This window comes from Scardinius erythrophthalmus (genome assembly GCF_964197995.2).
Source record: "Scardinius erythrophthalmus genome assembly, chromosome: 16".
Taxonomy (NCBI): domain Eukaryota; kingdom Metazoa; phylum Chordata; class Actinopteri; order Cypriniformes; family Leuciscidae; genus Scardinius; species Scardinius erythrophthalmus.
In genome coordinates this window covers 5,826,065-5,845,222 of record NC_138236.1, presented here as the reverse complement: position 1 = coordinate 5,845,222, position 19,158 = coordinate 5,826,065, and the positions used below count along the sequence as shown (strand labels likewise).

At 37.3% G+C, this 19,158-nt stretch overlaps 1 protein-coding gene across 1 annotated transcript in view; it reads left to right on the top strand.

Annotated features, from left to right (window-relative positions):
• sv2a (synaptic vesicle glycoprotein 2A) overlaps positions 1-19,158 on the top strand; it is a 37,396-nt gene that overhangs the window by 900 nt on the left and 17,338 nt on the right. The window contains exons 2-6 of the mRNA XM_081387751.1: positions 9,523-10,263; positions 15,103-15,283; positions 16,421-16,572; positions 17,940-18,073; positions 18,179-18,268. Of these exons, the coding sequence (XP_081243877.1) occupies positions 9,666-10,263; positions 15,103-15,283; positions 16,421-16,572; positions 17,940-18,073; positions 18,179-18,268 (1,155 nt within the window). The 5' untranslated portion in view covers positions 9,523-9,665. The remainder of the gene's footprint in view (positions 1-9,522; positions 10,264-15,102; positions 15,284-16,420; positions 16,573-17,939; positions 18,074-18,178; positions 18,269-19,158) is intronic.

The following is a 19,158-nucleotide window of genomic DNA, read 5'->3' as shown; positions in this document are numbered from 1 at the left end:
AGTTTATTTATTATTTAAAAAAAAAATCCCTTTAAGAATTTGTTTAATGCAGCATCCAAATTTATATACTGTAGGTGTGTTTGGGTTGTTTTAAAATAAAAAATATATAATAAATATATCATAGAGTTGTCTGTTGTGGTGGTGATTAGACGAGATCTGTGGTGACGTCACAATCGTACTGCATTGTGGGACATATAGGTGCCTGAAGTGCACATATGAAGTAGACTCGCTCCCTCAGTCAAAATCGAGGGAACGAGGGTCTGTCCATATAAACTTCGCTCGTCCACTTCACAAAGTGGAACGCACTTCAAAATGGCGGCAGGGATTCCCCCGAGGGGAAGTGCTTAGGGAAGTTCGCAAGTGCGTGTCTTAAAGTGGACTGGAACGCAGCCCAGCTCAGAGATCCACTCGTTGACGATCACACGTTGACCTGATTGGTTACAAGGTTGTTTGTGATGTCAGAAACACCTGCGATTTCAACCATGTTTTTGAGACTGTCTTTGGTTCACTGCAGTTTTAAGGTTTAAGTTTTAGTTTTAGTAACTATAGTTCATATTAAAGATGAAATCTTGTTAAACGTGGCGTATAAGAGAAATAAAAAAAATATGTGTATACTTTTATGGTTATTTATGATTAATCCTTTCAAACATTATTCTTGATTTGATCCATTAATGCTTTTTGTCTATTGCATCTTTAAATATCATAAACTCATATTCATATATTCTATTCAGACCAGACATTTAGTTTACTCGTTCACTCGTGTGGGCTAGACATGCAATTTGTTTTTTCAGTTTTCTGCTCAGTGTGGTATCTTTTCTAATATGTGTGGTATTTTGTTTAGTTTCACATGAGATGGTTATCTTACAGTACTTTGAATTAAGGTATAGCTCTATTTGCATGTGGTCTAGACATGATGGAAATACTTATTTGGCCATTTCTGCTTCTTAGGGCTGGTTCACATAGAAAGCGGTTTTGCAAGGTCTCGAGACACGTCTTTTAAAACATATTTTAACTCAAGTGACGCGTTTTTAGAACGTTGTGTCATGCACGAGACACTGTAAAAGATGCGAGACTCGACCGCAACGGTCGAAAATAAAGTAGCGCAGTGGAATGGAAAAACTTGATTTTCCAGTACAGGATGAGAGCTTATTAATTACGAAAATGATTATTTATTTTTGCTAATTATTATTTTAATTCAGTTAGTTTTTCAGTGACTGTTGTCAGTTTAGTTTAGTATTAGTTTTTCATTTATGTTGAAATTTCTATTTTATTTCAGTTTACGAAAATGTTTTTGGACCAATAGTTTTAGTCTTCGTTTCAGTTTTCGTTTATGAAAATAACCTTGAGACCACTTTATGAAATCGAAAAAATAATGCTTGTTTTCAAACTGGTTTCCCGAACATTCCCCCTGTTTTACATTGGTTAAACAAACAGATAGTCACTCCCCAAACTCACTCCATTGGCCGAATTATGCTTTGAACAGGTTTGGTTGAGATTCACCCATTTACTGTTAAATTAACTTCTGTTTCTATCAAGCTAACTGCTTCATCTCTCGTTATAGTCCTTGTTATGCCGGGGATATTGGTATTCTCATGTTTTGTCCTCTGGGAAGCCCCTGGGCTGTCTGTGTGACCACCATTCACATATTCCATCTGCCTGCTGGATAATGGATAGCTTAGTTTTAAATTTTGTACAAATAATCGTTCACAATGTTGAAAATGGCTTCAATACCCTGATAAGAAAAGTGACTCAGCATGTATTGTTCCTGAAGGGCGCACATTTAAGGCTTAAATTGCTTTTCAAATCATTCACATGAATAATTAATAAGCCTGTTAGGTGTATTAATAGGGTTATTATGTGGGATGACATGTAAAGGATTTATAATGCCTTTTAACTTAAAATGACTAACAACATTTCATACAAGTATTGGTTAATGGTTAATGGCATTGCTATTGTAGGAATAATGTATGCATTCGTTTGAATATTTCATTATTCAAATTAGTTTTGAGTGTTTCTTCTCTTCTCAAATCTCTGTGTTTGTGCATAGTGCTTTTGCATAATGATAATTATTTGCCCCTCTTTATTTCCTCATTAGACACGGATCCAAGCATATGACTTTTATTTTTTAGTGAAAGTCTTATTGTTTGTTTGTTCGTTTTTTTGCCCATGCAATGAAAGACAATTGGGTCCAGCGTTATTTGGACCCCACCTTTCTTCAAAATATGAATGTGAACCAAGGAAATGGTGGAAATGATCCATAGGTGGTCTTAGTTTATCATTCACAAGTTTTTTTTTTTTGTCTTGGGTGCATTTGCATGGCTGTCATTAGTCACGATATGGCTCTCTCAGTACACACTCTTCCTCTATCTCGACATGTGCTGCCGCTCTGTTGGTCACTGTTGTTGAGCAGGTTTCTCCTCTCTTCGCCAGTCATTGACCGCTGACATTTAACTGGCTTGAATCTTCTGCCAAAGTGACCCTTTAAAGAGGCCATATTATGCCCTTTTACAAAGTCTTGATTTTGTTCAATCTTGAATGTTCAAAACACATTATTTTTTACATATTCTCCATTGTTGCAGATCCTCTCTTCCCAGTCTGTCAGTAACGCCCTGTTTAGTTCCTGTCTCTATGAAGCCCCTCCTTCTGAAAAGCACAATGTGCTCTGATTGGTCAGCTGGACCAATGTGTTGTGATTGGCCAACAACTTTGTGCGTGTTTTGAAAATGCCATCCCCCTTACCATAACCAAGAGTTTCAAGTTGAAAATGTGAAAAAGCATAACAGATCCTTTTTCGAGCACTGCATGGTGTCCAAATGTCTTTCTTTAGGACGGGTATTTTTCAGTCTCAAATCAGCAGTTGATTTTAGTACAATTTGGCATGAGCCTGTTGCTAGGTTATTGACACAAAACTCTAAAGCTGCGTTCACACTAGCTGCACTTTGTCGCTGCATGTGGTCAGTGACCGGCGGTTAGGTCGCTACTGGGCGTTCCCACTACTGGTTGCCTAGTAACGTTTGTTAATGACGTTTGTTAATTAGTTTTCTTGCCTCTGCAAAGAAACATTTTTGAAGGAAAATACTAAATATAAATGGAATCAGTACATAAAATGCTTAATATTGAAGATGAATGAGAAACAGCTAGTGCTCTTTACCATCGCTGCTGTTTATCAAGCGTCAGTCTGTCTGGGTTCACAAAACCATTCAGGCTCAGAGTCAGCATGGCGAGTACCACCATATGTTCACAGAGACATATCATAAAATTTGCTTTAGATGGTTTAGAATTTGGTCAAAATAAAGTTTTTTAGAAAGCAACATTAACATTCTCTCTAAATGCTAAATGGGCACCTGTGTGTGTGTATTTTGCTGAGAGGAACATGCTGTGGGTTGGTGTTTTTTGGGAATGTACTAGTCACGGGTGCAGATTATCCTTAATGCGACTATTTATTTGCATGTTTCTTTGTAAAGAAAGAGAAAAATTCAGCATTCACATTAGTTTGACAAACCGTGTTCATCTCAATGAATGTCAACATTCTGTCAAAGCCATTTGATGTGACCCGGCAAACCAACAGCGCTCTGATCCTGGACATCTGCTTTAGGGATTTTCATTGGCATTAGCCTCTTGATGGAATTATTGTAACATGATATCAGATCACCAGAATACACACCCAAACAAGATGACTTTATAATCCCTGATGGTGTTTCTGCAAACAGCTTAAAGGGACAGTTCACCATTTTTTGTCATCATTTACTCACCCTGAAGTTGTTTCAAACCTGTATAAGTTTCTTTCTTCTGTTGAACATAAAAGAAGATATTTTGAAGAATGTTGGTAGCCAAACAGTTAATGGACCCCATTTACTTCCATACTTATGAAAAAAATATATATACTATGGAAGTCAATGGGGTCTATCAACTGTTTGGTTACCCATATTCTTCAAAATATCTTCTTTTATGTTGAACATAAGAAAGAAACTCATACAGGTTTGGAACAATATGAGGGTGAGTAAATTATGACAGAATGAAAGTTTTTAGGTGAACTATGCCTTTAAGATATATATGATGGGGACATGAAAATGTACTCCAAAACAGAAATGAGCCCCTCAGGGCTGTTATCATAGGTTTGTGTTTTCATTGGCAGTTTGTATTCGCTAACACTGAGATTCGCTGGAGTCCCATGAGCCTCTTCACACTCTAGCTGATGCGCTGCTTTCCTGTCGTCTCTCGTTGAAAATGATGATCTACACTCCCACTGGCGTAGTCTCTGCTTCAAGAACTGAATTACATAATTGGGTCTTTCATCACTGGTGAACAAGAGGCAAAGACATTGCCCACCCCTTATATCAGAGTTAATTCACAATCAGCTTGATCCTAAAGAGATGTTACGAATACAGGTGCCAGATCTTTTACTGTTATGTTGCAACTTCTGAGAAATTACAATTTAAGAGCTACAACATGAAACGTGTTTCACAGCTCATTTTACTTTCATTATCTGATATATTTCCAAGTGCAACAATATTTTTATGAGAAAAAATGTCAGATGAGACTCGTTAGAGTTTGTTTGGTTATATATATAATATATATATATATACCATTCAAAGGGGGTCAGTTAGTGTCTTTGAGATTAGTCATTTATGCTGCATTAATGGCTGCATTTATTTTAATACAAATGCAATAAAAACAGTAAAATTGTGAAATATTATTACGAATTTAAAAAACCTTGTTCTATTTAAATGTATTTTAAAATGTAATTTTTTCCTGTGATGTGAAAGCTGAATTTTCAGCAGCCATTACTCCAGTCTTCAGTGTCAGTATACAATTTTATTTATATTATATCTTATTTATAAACAAATAAGTATTTTTGCAGTGTGTCATCTCTCTTGATTCATAGCAGATCTAGAAGAAATCTAATTTAATATTGTGTTTAAGAATGGCACTGTCTTCCTCGTCTGTGTGTTTTACTCCTTTTTTGATCTACTGCGGTACTAAGTCACATCTAAATGGCCTATAATCTCATTTTGCTATTAGAGCAGTGTATCAGAGAGATGTGACAGCTCTGGGATAGGCTTTGGTTCACAGAGCTTTTAGGCCCTGTTCTTTAGCGCTGACATATGTTCCTGTACGAGTCTAATTGAAACGCAAGTGTTCCTCCAAGAGTCGATTGAGTGTTTTTCCCAGCAGAGCCATCTCACACATTGCGCTGCTCCTACACGCCACTATTGCTGTCCTGTCTGCAGACATGAATAGAGCTGTATTTGGGAACTGTGGGGGATACGGTTGTTACCATTGCACCGCACTGCAGTCTCTGTGCTCTGCCTGTGCAGGACTAGTTACATGGGTTATTTACAGGTGTAATGCTTTGACACTGAATGTCACTGAGAGCTCTTAAAGGGATGGTTCACCTGTCGTCATTTACTCACCTGCCTGTTTTAAAGAATGTTTATAATAGATTTGTGAGAGGATCAGACTGAAATTTAAAGAATTACTCTCAAATCTCTTTGGAGGTGCTATGCCAGAATTAGTACAACTTAAATATCAGTTTGTTTCTCACATAAAGCTATCAGATGGATTCAGACAACTTGAAAAGAGTTGACTGCTTTAGTGGTGTTTTTTTTTTTGCAACCACATTAGCAGTGCACTTTCATTGTGTGGAAGACAGTTTCATTGTATGTAATGTATTGTGTTCCACTAAATTATATATGAAGGTGAGTACATGACAGTGTTATTTTAGTGTTATTTATACAAGTTTAATTGTTCTGAACAGAAACGCTTATTGAAACCTCTAACCGGTTTATAACGTTATTTTATCATTCTGTTTGGCAGTCAACCAATTAATTCAAATAATATGGCCTATGCAAATTTGACATTGACACATCCATTGTGAGTAAAATGCCCAAATTTTTCCGACTGCATCCTGCAGTACTACAAACCACGCCCCTACAATGAGACAGCCAATTAGCACCTCCCTGTAGAACCATTGATGTCATCACTAGTGCCGCACTTCTTCTACAGTAAATTTTAATTTTATTAAAGGGGAAGGATTAGGGTAATTTTTAGAGTTGGGGTAGGTTTTTAGCTATAATTACCATTGGTCTGTATTTGATTGTATTTGAACCGTTACTATTCAATAAAAAAAAAAAAACAAAAAAAAAACACGCATCATTATATTATTAACATTTGACCAAAATCAAGCTCAAATGAAGTTAGCTTTTTCAGCAACGAATGTCAGAAATGTGTGTTTTGTCAGTCATTAGAATGGCCACATCTGAGGCAGTAAGTGCATCGCATTACTTGTAGCTATGAGCATTATTGTAGCTATGAGTTAAAATACTGATTCTGCTCGGAGTGAACGGATTGATTTTTTTAGGCCCTGGGTCAGAATGCCTCTGATTGTTTCAGTATAGTAATGAAAGCAACATTGATATTTGTGTTGTTTTGAATGAAATCACGCTTTCTTGAGCTTAGCCACAAAGTTGCCGATGCATTTTCATCATGTGTCAGCACTTTATCCATCAAATACTCGTCAGAACCCACTTATGCATGGATTTTTCTATACCAAACACTTTCTAACCAGCCCTGAAAGCAATCAATATTAGAAATGATTTTCCCAATGGCAGTGCATGCATGCCTCTGTATTGGAAGACATCCAGAGAACATGCACGTATTATATTAGTGATAGTTGAAGGACCACAGAGGACAGTATACCGCAGATCCCTGTCTGTTGCCGCCAACTGGGCCATTTCTCCCTTGGACCAATCGCAACTTGCTGATGAGCTCATATAGCGCCCCAGATCCACCTTTACAGACATTTATAGTTTTACAACCGCCTCCTCTATTGCACAGTGTTTACTTTGAGTAACAAGGGAAGCACGTCAATTTGTTTTATTGGCATTTACAGCTCTACAAACCAAATGGCTGTGCAGTTTCTGTGTATTCACTTATCAGTGCCACGATAGCGTAATAGGACTTGTGCCGAGGTGTTCAGAGCAGGGCTGTTGACAGATATCCGAGATTGCTATTTTTTTTGTCTGTCACAGAGAAGGCCGAATGTCAGACTGACCGGCTCATTATCTTCACAGACACAGGGTGATGTGGTTGCTGTTGCTGAGAGATGACCGTCGGCTGATGAGTTCTATTCAGAGAGGAAAACACAGCCAGAGAGATAGAAAAGAACTGGCAAATTACTAAATTAGATGAGAATGTGAAAAAGACTGACAAAAAAGAAGAGCAGTGTTATTAGGAATAGGAATTGTAATGAATTTAATGATTGTGGCTCTGTATATATATATATATATATATATATATATATATATATATGATAAAAAGAAAAAACTTGTGGTTTAGTGAGTGATTCAATACCCACTCTGAAGGATTCTGCGAATCCAAAAAAATTTGTTCCAAAATCATTCAAAATTCATACTGCACTACTCATGCTGAAGTGAGGACAACTCGGGGTGAAAGAGGTGTTGTCATTGTCAGTTCCGGGTTTTGATTCCTAACCTTAAATATGATCCTTTTCAGGTTTGCGCAGTGAAAGATTTCTGTACAGATCTTTATCAGTGTTGTAGAGCTCCTAAATACCCTCTGAGATATTATTAATGTGGCTCAATTATGAATATTTGATTATTAATGCAATAACTGGATCCAGACCAATTTCAACAGATTGTACGAGGCTACACAAACTGATGGTTTCATGAATTTCCCTCGGGAACATTTTAATCAGCCGTTTTTCAGGGAGGCTCAATTGGTTTCTTAAAGTGTTTTCCCCCAGAATGTAAAGTGGAGGAAACAAGGTCACTGCGAGAGCTGCTGCACCTATTTACATGCTGTCAGTGTTATCCATGGATTCATTTGTAAGCTTACAAGAATTTTAATTATATGTATGATATTTTTTGCTGTTATCACAAAAGTGATTTATGAAAATCAAGAGTATACAGGTAATGTTTCTGCTGGAAAATCCTGCTGGAGCCAAGCTCAGTGTATAGCTTGTTTTACATGATTTCTATTTGGTCCAAGCGGGTCATTAGCGGATCCAAGTTGGTTTAGATGGTTGATTAGCTAGAGGAGCAGCCGTTGGACCTGTTTTTTAGCCTGGAATTCCAGACCCAAATCTGAAAGATTAAGGGTCTGGCATCGACTAATGAAAATCGGCCAGCTCGAGGGGCGGCACCAAGCATGCATTTGAAAATCCAACTGCATGCAATTGGATAACACTACGACCAATCACAACAAGCCCCATACGCTTAGCTACCAGCGGAGCTAACTGGTAGATTAGACTCTTGCTGTATCCGGTCGGCAAAACAGCAAAAAAGGATTTGAGCGCCGTCTTCTGTTCCTCTTCTGTTCATCCATAGCCATCTTGCAATGTTTACTAATGACTTCGACGTCACAGCGCTGTCGTAATCTGTTTAGCTCGCCTCTGGCCTGCCTATATCAGATAACCCGATGTGATTGGTGCAGCTCGGATACAAGGGCATATGTAATGAGCATCATTACTCAACGCCAGAGTAACTCGCTGAGCAAATTCAATTTGTGCTCTCGCGAGGACTCTGGATTTCCAGGGTGCCTGTTTTTTACCTGACTGACAATTTTTAAAACTAGTTTGGATTAAGCTGGTGTGACTGGTTGCATAAACTGCTTAGACTATTCTTAAAAGATACTAATTAAACTTTTTTTTCTTCAAGACATGTCCTAACTTTTTAAAGTCAGTTATATAAAAAGGTAGATTGGTTTCATTTGAATTGGAAAAGTAAGACTGATAACCTCTTGTCTAACTGCTAGTTGGTCAAACCAGTTCTTAAGACACAGTCTTAAAAACTGGCAGCTGTGTTTCTTCTAGCATTATTTATTTGACATTGTAAACTGTGTACAAACTAGTCATCCATAATTCAAGAATACAAATAATGTATTTTGGAAGTCAATGTGAAAAAATAAGTCAGCCAATTTTGGTATACTGTTTGCCTTCTTTGTATATCATCAGAATATGATTCAGCAAAGATCTAAAAGAGCAAATCTCATAAAAACACGCCCATGTAACAAATAATACAACATTTTAATTTCAGAAATTACATTCAGTATAAAGACAATGAAGCCCTTTTGGAGTTTTTGCATTTTTATTAAGTTTTGCATTTTCAGAGTTTTACACTGTGACATTTTTCATAATAATTATCCAACTGTAATACAATTGATGATAATGACAATGATTTCTTTTTTTTGTAAATAAGCATAAATGCAGCACAACCAAACCTTTACAACCATTATTATAAAAATACTTTAAAATGTTAAACTTCATATTTATAATTTTATAAATTAATTTGAAATAAAAAAATATTTTATTTTATTATCTTGAACTGGACATGATTATGACGGTTTGTCCAATAATTTCACATCATTGACTATTGCACCATCAATTCACCATAAATGATAACAATGCACCTCATGTTACATATGATGCATATATTTGTAAATTCCAGTATTTCTGTACATGTGTCATCTTGAATAACAGCATGTGTTCTTCTCTAATTTCAGGCTGTCGTTTAGAGCTCTGTGCTCTAGTAGGTGCTGTCCAAGGTCCTGAACTTCTCTAGCCCAGCTTCACTCTACTACATGCTAACAAGCAGCTCCTGACACCCGGCTCCAGCACTCTTTACATCAACACACAACTTTCAACCATGGATGAGGGTTACAGAGATCGTTCGGCCTTTATTAAAGGCGCTAAGGACATTGCCAAAGAAGTCAAAAGGCATGCAGGTAAAAAGGTGGGCCGCCACGTGGACAAGGTGGCTGATGAGTACACCAAACGCTCTTATACTCGCTTCGAAGAGGAAGACGATGACGACGACTACCCCGTGCAGGCCCAGGACGGCAGCTACTACCGCAGCAATAGCAGGGCCAATGACGACGAAGGGGCTCACAGCGACTCTACAGAAGGCCACGATGAGGATGATGAGATCTACGAGGGCGAGTACCAGGGCATCCCCAGAAACGACTCAGTGGAAAAGGCTGACAGACAGGGGGACGGAGTGGGACAGTCTCAGTTCCGGGACGCAGCGCAGTATGAGGGCGAGAGGAGGAAGGACCAGGAGGAGCTGGCACAGCAGTATGAGACCATCCTTCAGGAGTGTGGCCACGGCCGCTTCCAGTGGACCCTCTACTTTGTACTGGGTCTGGCTCTGATGGCTGACGGCGTGGAGATCTTCGTGGTGGGTTTCGTCCTGCCCAGTGCTGAGAAGGACATGTGTTTGTCTGAGCCCAACAAAGGGATGCTGGGTAAGTCAAGAGCAGCTTATTAGCTTTTATTTGTGGTTTTTGCTATGGAGCACAACAGTGCCCATCACCTTTTCCTGCAATCTTTTCTGGAAATGTTTTTACCATTCATTTTTCCAATAGGGATTTAAGTCAGACAAAAAAACTTAACAGCTGTAATGAGGGAAATGTTACTGCAGTTATCATTGGCTCTTTGACAAATTGCTTTAGTTCTCTTTTGTAAGTAATTTTGGATTAAAAACTTTGGATAAAAACCAGGTTGAGAGCCTACTAAGATAAGATGTAAGATGTTTTTTTCAGTAGGGATGTATAAGACCAGGTCCAATGGTTACTTTTGCTTACAAAAATGGCTTTCTGTGACATATAAACAATATTCATCTCAAGGCTAGTTTCTACTGCCATTTTGTGCCCAATTCACCATCTGTCAGTCCATCCAGCAAGGACACTCGCCCATCCTGGTCGAACCCAACGCAGCATTGACGCAGTTTGAGCTATAATTAACTGACAATAGACTGCTGAACAGCACAGTATGCTTTCATGGCTAATACTGATTCCTGTGGTGTATGACACAAATGTTCTAGTAGTGCATTTGCATGAAAAGAGTCATTGAATACCATGTTACATATACCCCCCCCCCCACCCAAAAAAAAACAAAACAACAACAACAAGGTATTATCATTAGATCATGTCCACAAAACACTTTTTGGTAGTTTTAACTACTGTACTCATCAATGCACATAAGTGTAACTGCTGTTAGACCATATTCATTATGTTTCTTTATATTGTCTCTTTTTTAAATGATCTTTTATGTGATTATTGTGACATCATCGTGTTACAATGTGAGCTAGTGTGCTCATGTCATTGCTTGTTCATTGAGATATTCTGCCTGGGTCTCAGCTTGAGCGTGTGTATGTGTGGAGTGCCATTAGGGAGCAGGGCCCTTGGTCTCTCCCCTGTTACAAAACAGCCCTGACTCATGCTGAAGTGCCATTTGCATCTCTGCTGGGTCCTTGTGCCTAAAGTTTCCATGCATGCGCAGCTGCAGCTCTGCAGCAAAAATGCTTCAGCCTCTGTCACATGACATGCTCCAATCAAATCCAACAGCGTGGATGTGTGGGATGAAATGGCCCGCGGAGGTTTTTTTTCCTGCTCACTGCACCCAGCAGTCGACCTGCATGTTTCTCTACTGATGGCTTAAAATGCAGAGACCTAGAGGAGACAGCGCAATTTGTTTGAGTAATATGAAAATATCATGAAGAAAACACTATTGTTATTTATCACGGCACTGAAAGTAAATCCCCCATTAAATGTTATGACAAATCAGCCGTCAAGGAGATTTTATGGTTTGATGGATTTGTGTTCATCATTTCTTTGGATGGATGGATAGATAGATAGATAGATAGATAGATAGATAGATAGATAGATAGATAGATAGATAGATAGATAGATAGATAGATTAGATAGATTAGATAGACTGATTGATAGATAGATGGATAGGTAGGTAGATAGATAGACAGATGTATAGGTAGATAGAGAGATAGACAGATGGATGTATATATATATGGAGAGAGCTCTCGATGACAGCAGCTTTTATGTCAGAGTTCTTTTGCCCTGTTACTGTTACAGCGGTGAGGGTGAATGGTGACGCCACACCACTATACCTTTGACAGAGAGCGTTTAGTCTGTTTCTCACCAGAACACCGGGTGCCAAACGGCACATTAGTCTGGGTGAAACTGAAGAACAGAATACACAAACCTGCCACAGTCCATTGCGCTCCCCTCATCTGTGACGCAGAGACACACTCGCAGAAAGAAAATAATGCACTAAAAATAGTTTCCCAGCCCCTCCCCCGCTTTCTGTCTCTTTTTTCCTCACTTCCTCAACCCTGGAGCTTGTGTGCTTTCCTGTCACTGTGCGGGAGAATCACAGCCTCCTCTCTCTCCCTTCCCCCTCTGCTCTTTCTCTCTATCTCTCTCTCTCTCTCTCTCTCTCTCTCTGAGGAGGCGGAGGTCAGCTGTCTCCAGGCACTCCCCTCTTTTATTTTTTATTAGATATAATTATACTATGGACAACAAATAGTATCAACATGTATAACGAGTATCCGGAACAACCACCAGAGGAGAGAAGAAGAAGAAAAAAAAAAAACAAGACAAAACGTACAATAATAATACAAGAAAAGAATAAGATAGGCAAATAAATAAAGGAGATTCAATCAATTAGAGCATGTTAGGACAAGAAAATGTGACAAAATTTAAAGGGGCATTTTAAAGAGTGCACAACAAGACAATGTTTTCCTTGCTTTGGTCTTTGAAACTGAAAGCGTTTGAAGGTATTGGTGAAATTCATTGAGAAAAACTTTGAATAATGGCTTATGATTAGAAAATGTACATTTATGAATATGAAATTTTGCTAGGAGAAGTAATAGATTTATAAAGAAAAATTCTTTTTCAAAGTTTTTTTCCGTATAAATAAAACCAAATATTGCAGGCACTCCCCTCTCCTGCATATCTGAGACCCCTCTGACATCATGCAAACAGCCCCGCCCCCTCAACCATCACTGAGCCCTAATTGGCTGGGTCATACTGGAGTAGCATAAAAAACCCACCTTCCCTTTAAATTCAAGGCATGTGGTTAACCACAAACACAGCTGTGTTTATTAATGCTCTCAGCTGAGTAAGTTGTGTAAAATCGCGCAACACGTGTTCATCTCCATTGTTCAGGTCTCCCTAGCAAATGTGCTCTGCATCACTGGCTTTGAAGGTCATAAACGGGCCTGCATGAGAGCAGAATTCAGCAGAATCCACAGAAAGCAAACGCTCTTCACATATACAGTACACATGTGTGTTTGTGGAATATCATTGAGAAAATTATCATGCTTTTATCTAGTCTGTTGTTTTCTAGATAATTTTATTTGTGCAGCCAAGGAACCAGTATATATATATATACTAAACAAAACAATACAATACTATTTTTAATCATTTTAGTTTTTTTAACAAATTAAAATGGAGTTTAACACAACAGAACTCTTTTTTGCACTGCAGATTAATAGATAGATAGATAGATAGATAGATAGATAGATAGATAGATAGATAGATAGATAGATAGATAGATAGATAGATAGATAGATAGATAGATAGATAGATAGATAGATAGATAGATAGATAGATAGATAGATAGATCTAGATAGGATCTGCATGTATTTGAGATGGTGCTGCAAATGTTAAAGTATGTTTGAGTTTGTGTGGCAGCTGTCAGCACTGCTTCTCTCTCACCTTGGCCTCAGATTAGGCCTCTATGGCATACAGCCGTGATGATGGGCCTTGATAGGCATCACTGCAATGCAGCGCAGGGGTCTGTTATCTCAACCCCTCCTCTCCTGGGCCCATCGGCTTACACTGCACAAACCACAGCTCTCAACACCTTCTGAATGTGCCAGTGAAGCGCTGTGTCCATTGGGCAATGCAATGGCAGACAGGGGTATGCACTAAAATGGGACACTGGGATTTAAATATGACAAGGCCATACTCTTACTAACAAATGAAAGTTGTGTATGCAGCCTGGGTTGAATTTGATGACATCACAGATTGGGTAATTGCAGAACAACACAAAGACAATAACATGAACACCATAAGAACCAAATATATTTACTTGACAATTGTGTAAGGTACTTTTAAGACTTTTAAGATATTTGTTCTCTTTTGAGAGGCTTTATTTTTTTAAAATTCCACATACTGTTTTGTTCACATATATATATATATATACACACACACACACATTATTTTATGTTTTTAAAGGAGTCTCTAATGTTCAACAAGACTACAGTAAAAACAGTAATGTTGTGAAATATTATTACAACTTGTTTCTTATGTTAATATATTTTATAATGTAATTTATTCCTGTGATGTCAAAGCTAAATTTTCTGCATCTTCAGTGTCACATGATCCTTCAGAAATCATTTTAATATGCTGATTTGCTACTCAAGAAACATTTCTTATAATTTTCAACTTTCTTTTTAAAGTATTTCCATTTTTTTATATATATTTTGAAATACTAAATATATATTTTATGCTTAATGGAGGGATTTTAGATTCCCATGCGAATCACATAAGGAGTGGAATTTGTATGATCCAGAGTAGTCATCTATGTAGACTATTTCATGTAGGATGCTGCCTATATAGGCTGCTAACAGTAAGACAGCTCACTAGGTTTTGTAACAGAGCCATTGTGTTTCGGATGATTGTGTGCTTAAGTAGCTTAGCCAACAAGACCCAAGGTGTTTAAAGATGTTAATCCAGGGTTAAATGTAGTGTGAAATACATAACTGAAATCTCAATTAACTCACTTCAGATGTGAAAGAGCAGCATCTGAGGAATATCATATTCCATGGGTCATTTATATTGTATTCATGCAGTGCTTTATCAGTGTCGTGGCAGCACATCCATGCCAGCGGTGCGTTCACACCACCAGTCACATGACCAGCTGCTGGGGGAGCTGTGAAAGAGTCGTCATTCAGCAGTCAGTGTGAATTCTCTAAACCAAAGAAAACCTCTCACACGAACAAAAGACAAAATGAATTTGAGCTCTCAGACACAAAACATTGAAAGCATTACATTCTATAAAAGAAGCAAACTTTGACATTTTAATCGAATTTTAGCTCATGTAGCTCCAGCAACAAGCGCCAGTTCCAGAATGGTCATTTTACCTAACATACTGCTCTGTTGGTCACTTTGATTTACTGTCTGTGTGGAGTGTGACCATTAGTCATCTTGATCTGATGCGGTATGATTTGGACAGGATGCTGGTATGGTTATTGATCCCCCTTGTCTCTCTTTCTCTCACAGGTCTAATTGTGTATCTGGGTATGATGGTGGGTGCCTTTGTGTGGGGAGGTCTGGCTGACAGAATCGGGCGCAGACAGACCCTTCTGATCTCTCTCTCCATCAACAGTGTCTTTGCTTTCTTCTCCTCCTTTGTCCAAGGATACAGCTCCTTCCTGTTCTGTCGTCTGCTCTCCGGTGTGGGGTAAATGCACATTTCACACCACCACTGTCTCTTTTATATTTATTAAAAAAAAATTTTTTAGATATGAGGGTAAGACAAAATGTAAATTTGGTTCTCTTTCAGAGAACTTTATAAAAATAAATATGACGTAAGAATAGTTTAAAGTAATTATTAAATAGATAAAGTGCATTCTAAAATATCTGTTCTTCCATATATATATATATATATATATATATATGAAGAGTTCAGATGCAAAAACCTCTAGCCTAAATGCCATCTGAAATTTCCTCCTAGAATGATCATTTTTATGAAGCTCGTATATTTAAGTTCAGTAATTTCACTTAAATGGCAATGAAAATTACCTATTAATTGCCATTTAAGTGAAATTATTGAACTTAAATATACGAGCTTCATAAAAATGATCATTCTAGAAGAAAATTTCAGATGGCATTTAGGCTAGAGGTTTTTGCATCTGAACTCTTCATATATATATATATATATATATATATATGTATTAGCTTTTATTTTTATTTTATATTTTTATTTCTATTTAGCTTTAATTTATAGTAAGCTTTAAGTTTTAGTAATATTAGTATTTGTACTTAATCTTGTTTTATTTCAGTTAATACTATTTCAAATTTTTGCTAGTTTATACATTTTTTTCAGCTTATTTCAGTAAACAAAAAAAAAATATTTGTAATAGTTAGTTTTTGTTACCAGTAACAACTATAATATATATGTATATATTATAAACATATAAATGGACTTAAACTTATATACTTTATATATATAGAGTTGTTTAAATTCATTTATACGTTTCTATAATTTCTTATATTTACAAATTTTATAGGTGGCGTTTTAAACAAATTATTTATAGAAATATCTTCTAATAATTCTGGAAATTCTCCATATACGGTTTGTATAAGCATGTTTATACTGTAAAATAAATAAAATTGTACTAAGAACTATGCTAGAAGCTGTTACATTTTTTGAAAAATTTTATTCCATTTTAATTCTACTTACTGAAATCTTTACTAGCTCAATTCAAATATTGCAATGATGTTTGAGTTTTTGATGTTTAATATTAAATGAGATATTTTCATTTCAAAAATGATGTACAATATCCTAATATTGGAGTGCCTCTGTTTCATGCTGTAGGATCGGTGGCTCTATTCCCATTGTGTTCTCATATTACTCTGAGTTTCTGGCTCAGGAGAAGCGTGGTGAGCACTTGAGCTGGCTCTGCATGTTCTGGATGATTGGAGGCATCTACGCTGCTGCCATGGCCTGGGCCATCATTCCCCACTACGGTAACTAGCACACTTAAATCGTTTATGTGGTGAACTGTAGCTTAATGGTTAATTGATCTCAGCTGGTAGCTGAAAGGTTGTTGATCCATTAACTCGAGACTGTGCCCTTGAGCAAGACACTTAACCTCAGCTTACTCCAGAGGGGACTGAACCGGTAACTTAAGATGGAGATGTCCCAGAAAGTAAATCCACTAATTATCTAATACCACTAATATGTTGTAGTGATCAGTAAAGATTTTAGGTATATATGAACAATCCAGAGTTTATAGAGCTTTTAAATCTTATCAACTTCTCTTCAGAAGTAGGTCATGATTTGAAATGTCTAGTTGCCAAAAAGAATTGGTGGAGAAACAATTTTCACTCATAAATTGCTAGTAAATTTCACAATTTAAAAAAAACGGCATGTAATACATTGAATGAAACGTGAAATTTTGAAGTAAATTTTAATTAGCAAGCAAATCTATGTTTAAATTTGCAGAATTCAATCAATGAGTGCCGGCACACGCTTGTGCGTCAAATTGATGGAGCGGATTAGAATGAAGCGCAATAATTCTAACCTTGTTCTAAGACATTTTGCTAACATATTTAGCATCCAAAAGTGTAAGCACAATCTCTTCCCCCAATTTCAACATCACCATAAACTGAAGTGTGTGTGTTGCTGCCAGCAATATAGACTTTATGCTGAATGTCATTGTCACATGAACAAACAGGAAAACAGGTCTCATTGCATCTGCTTGTCTGAGAAAGTATTAATGGCAGTATGAACTGATGGCGATATCTATGGACTTTTAAGGTAATCTGCTAACCTAGCTAGCCCTTTTTATTGACACTATTGACACTTTTTGTTTATTTAAATACAGACATAGTTTGTTCAGTAAACCACTGTTTAATAAAAAAAACCATGACTTCAAAACCAAGTTACGTACCGAACCTTCCGAACATTTTTATGAACCGTTACACCCCATATGAAATAGTGTTTTACTGTAAAACTAACTCAAGTTTTTGTTTTATTAAAAACTTCGAAAAAGTATTTTTTTACAGTGCATCTCAATTGTGATTTTTTTTGTCATAAAAGTTTCATAATTAAGCCTAAACATTGTAACAACTAATATGGCTTGATGCACAAACTGTGCCAGGTTTGGCTTGGGTCATGCATATTAATTATAGTATATGTAAATATGAATAATTAGCTATTTTGTATAGCAGCAGCATGTCTTACTTGCTCGTACTGGCTCTGCAGCAGCAACAAAGCAGATCTATTATATCACCAAACATATCAACATTGTCATATCCACTACCATGCCAAACACTCCAAGTTTTCATGACAGAAATGAGTTCACTAATATATGGCCTTTTCTTTAAACCAGGCTGGAGCTTCCAGATGGGATCAGCCTACCAGTTTCATAGCTGGCGAGTGTTTGTGCTGGTGTGTGCGTTTCCCGCCGTCGCTGCTATCGCTGCGCTGACCACCATGCCAGAGAGCCCACGCTTCTTCTTGGAGGTTAGTGACGTCCCACATCTTGGCTTTGGTTAATTCTGTTGGTAAAACGTGCAGAATAAGCTGCTAATCAAAGATGACTTTGATGCATTGTGTGTGTTTTACCAGAACGGGAAACATGACGAAGCTTGGATGATTCTGAAGCAGGTCCATGACACCAACATGAGGGCTAAGGGATACCCGGAGAGGGTTTTCTCAGTGAGTACAGCTAGTCACCCCTCATTCCTTCAGAAAGAACAATAACATTAAGACACAAGTGATTTGTGGGAATTTTCTTTTCTTAATATGAATTGGGAAATTAATTATGCAGTCACGCTAATAGGTTTCCATTAAATGGCCGAGCTGGGAGTCAAATTGGCTTTCATGCTCATTTAATTAAGTTATTAATAATAAGTTATTATTTACATGTAAATTATGCACACGTTTCATTTGATATTTTGGGATATTCTATAACTATTATAGTTTCATAGTTCACAATAATAATCTTAATCATATTAGTTAATTAGACTCTGCTCTCCTCTCACTGACAAGTAGTTTTATAGAAATATCCTAGGCAAAGGAATGGGCCAAGCAAAAAATAGCAAAATATTTAGTGGCCTTTTAATGGTCTAAGCATTTTGTTTACAAATCAAAAATTTAGCAAGAAAATTAGCAAGAATTGCACAAATACTATTGATAAAGTAATTTAGCACAGAATATCCTTCCATAACTTGCTGACAGCTTTTTACAGAAGGAAGAGTCAGTGACAGTGTTGTTCCACTCAATGTTAAAATGGCTTCAAACCGTTCTTTGGTAGTTTATGTTTCCCAGTTCGTTTGAGTTTAATGTGAGACCAAATATTCACTATAGGGTTCAAATCTGGACTCTGACCAGGCCAAAACACCAGCCTGATGAACTTGTTCTCAAGCCACTTCTTGGTTGTCTTTGCAATTTGGGCAGGAGCATTGCTGAACAATAACATCTGATCATTCCTCATTTGTGGGAAGACAGCTATTCTGCAATATTCTCCAGTACTCCAAAGCATTAAATGACTTTTCACAGTGAAGCACCTCACCAACACCAGCAGCTAAAAGGTTCCTCACATAATG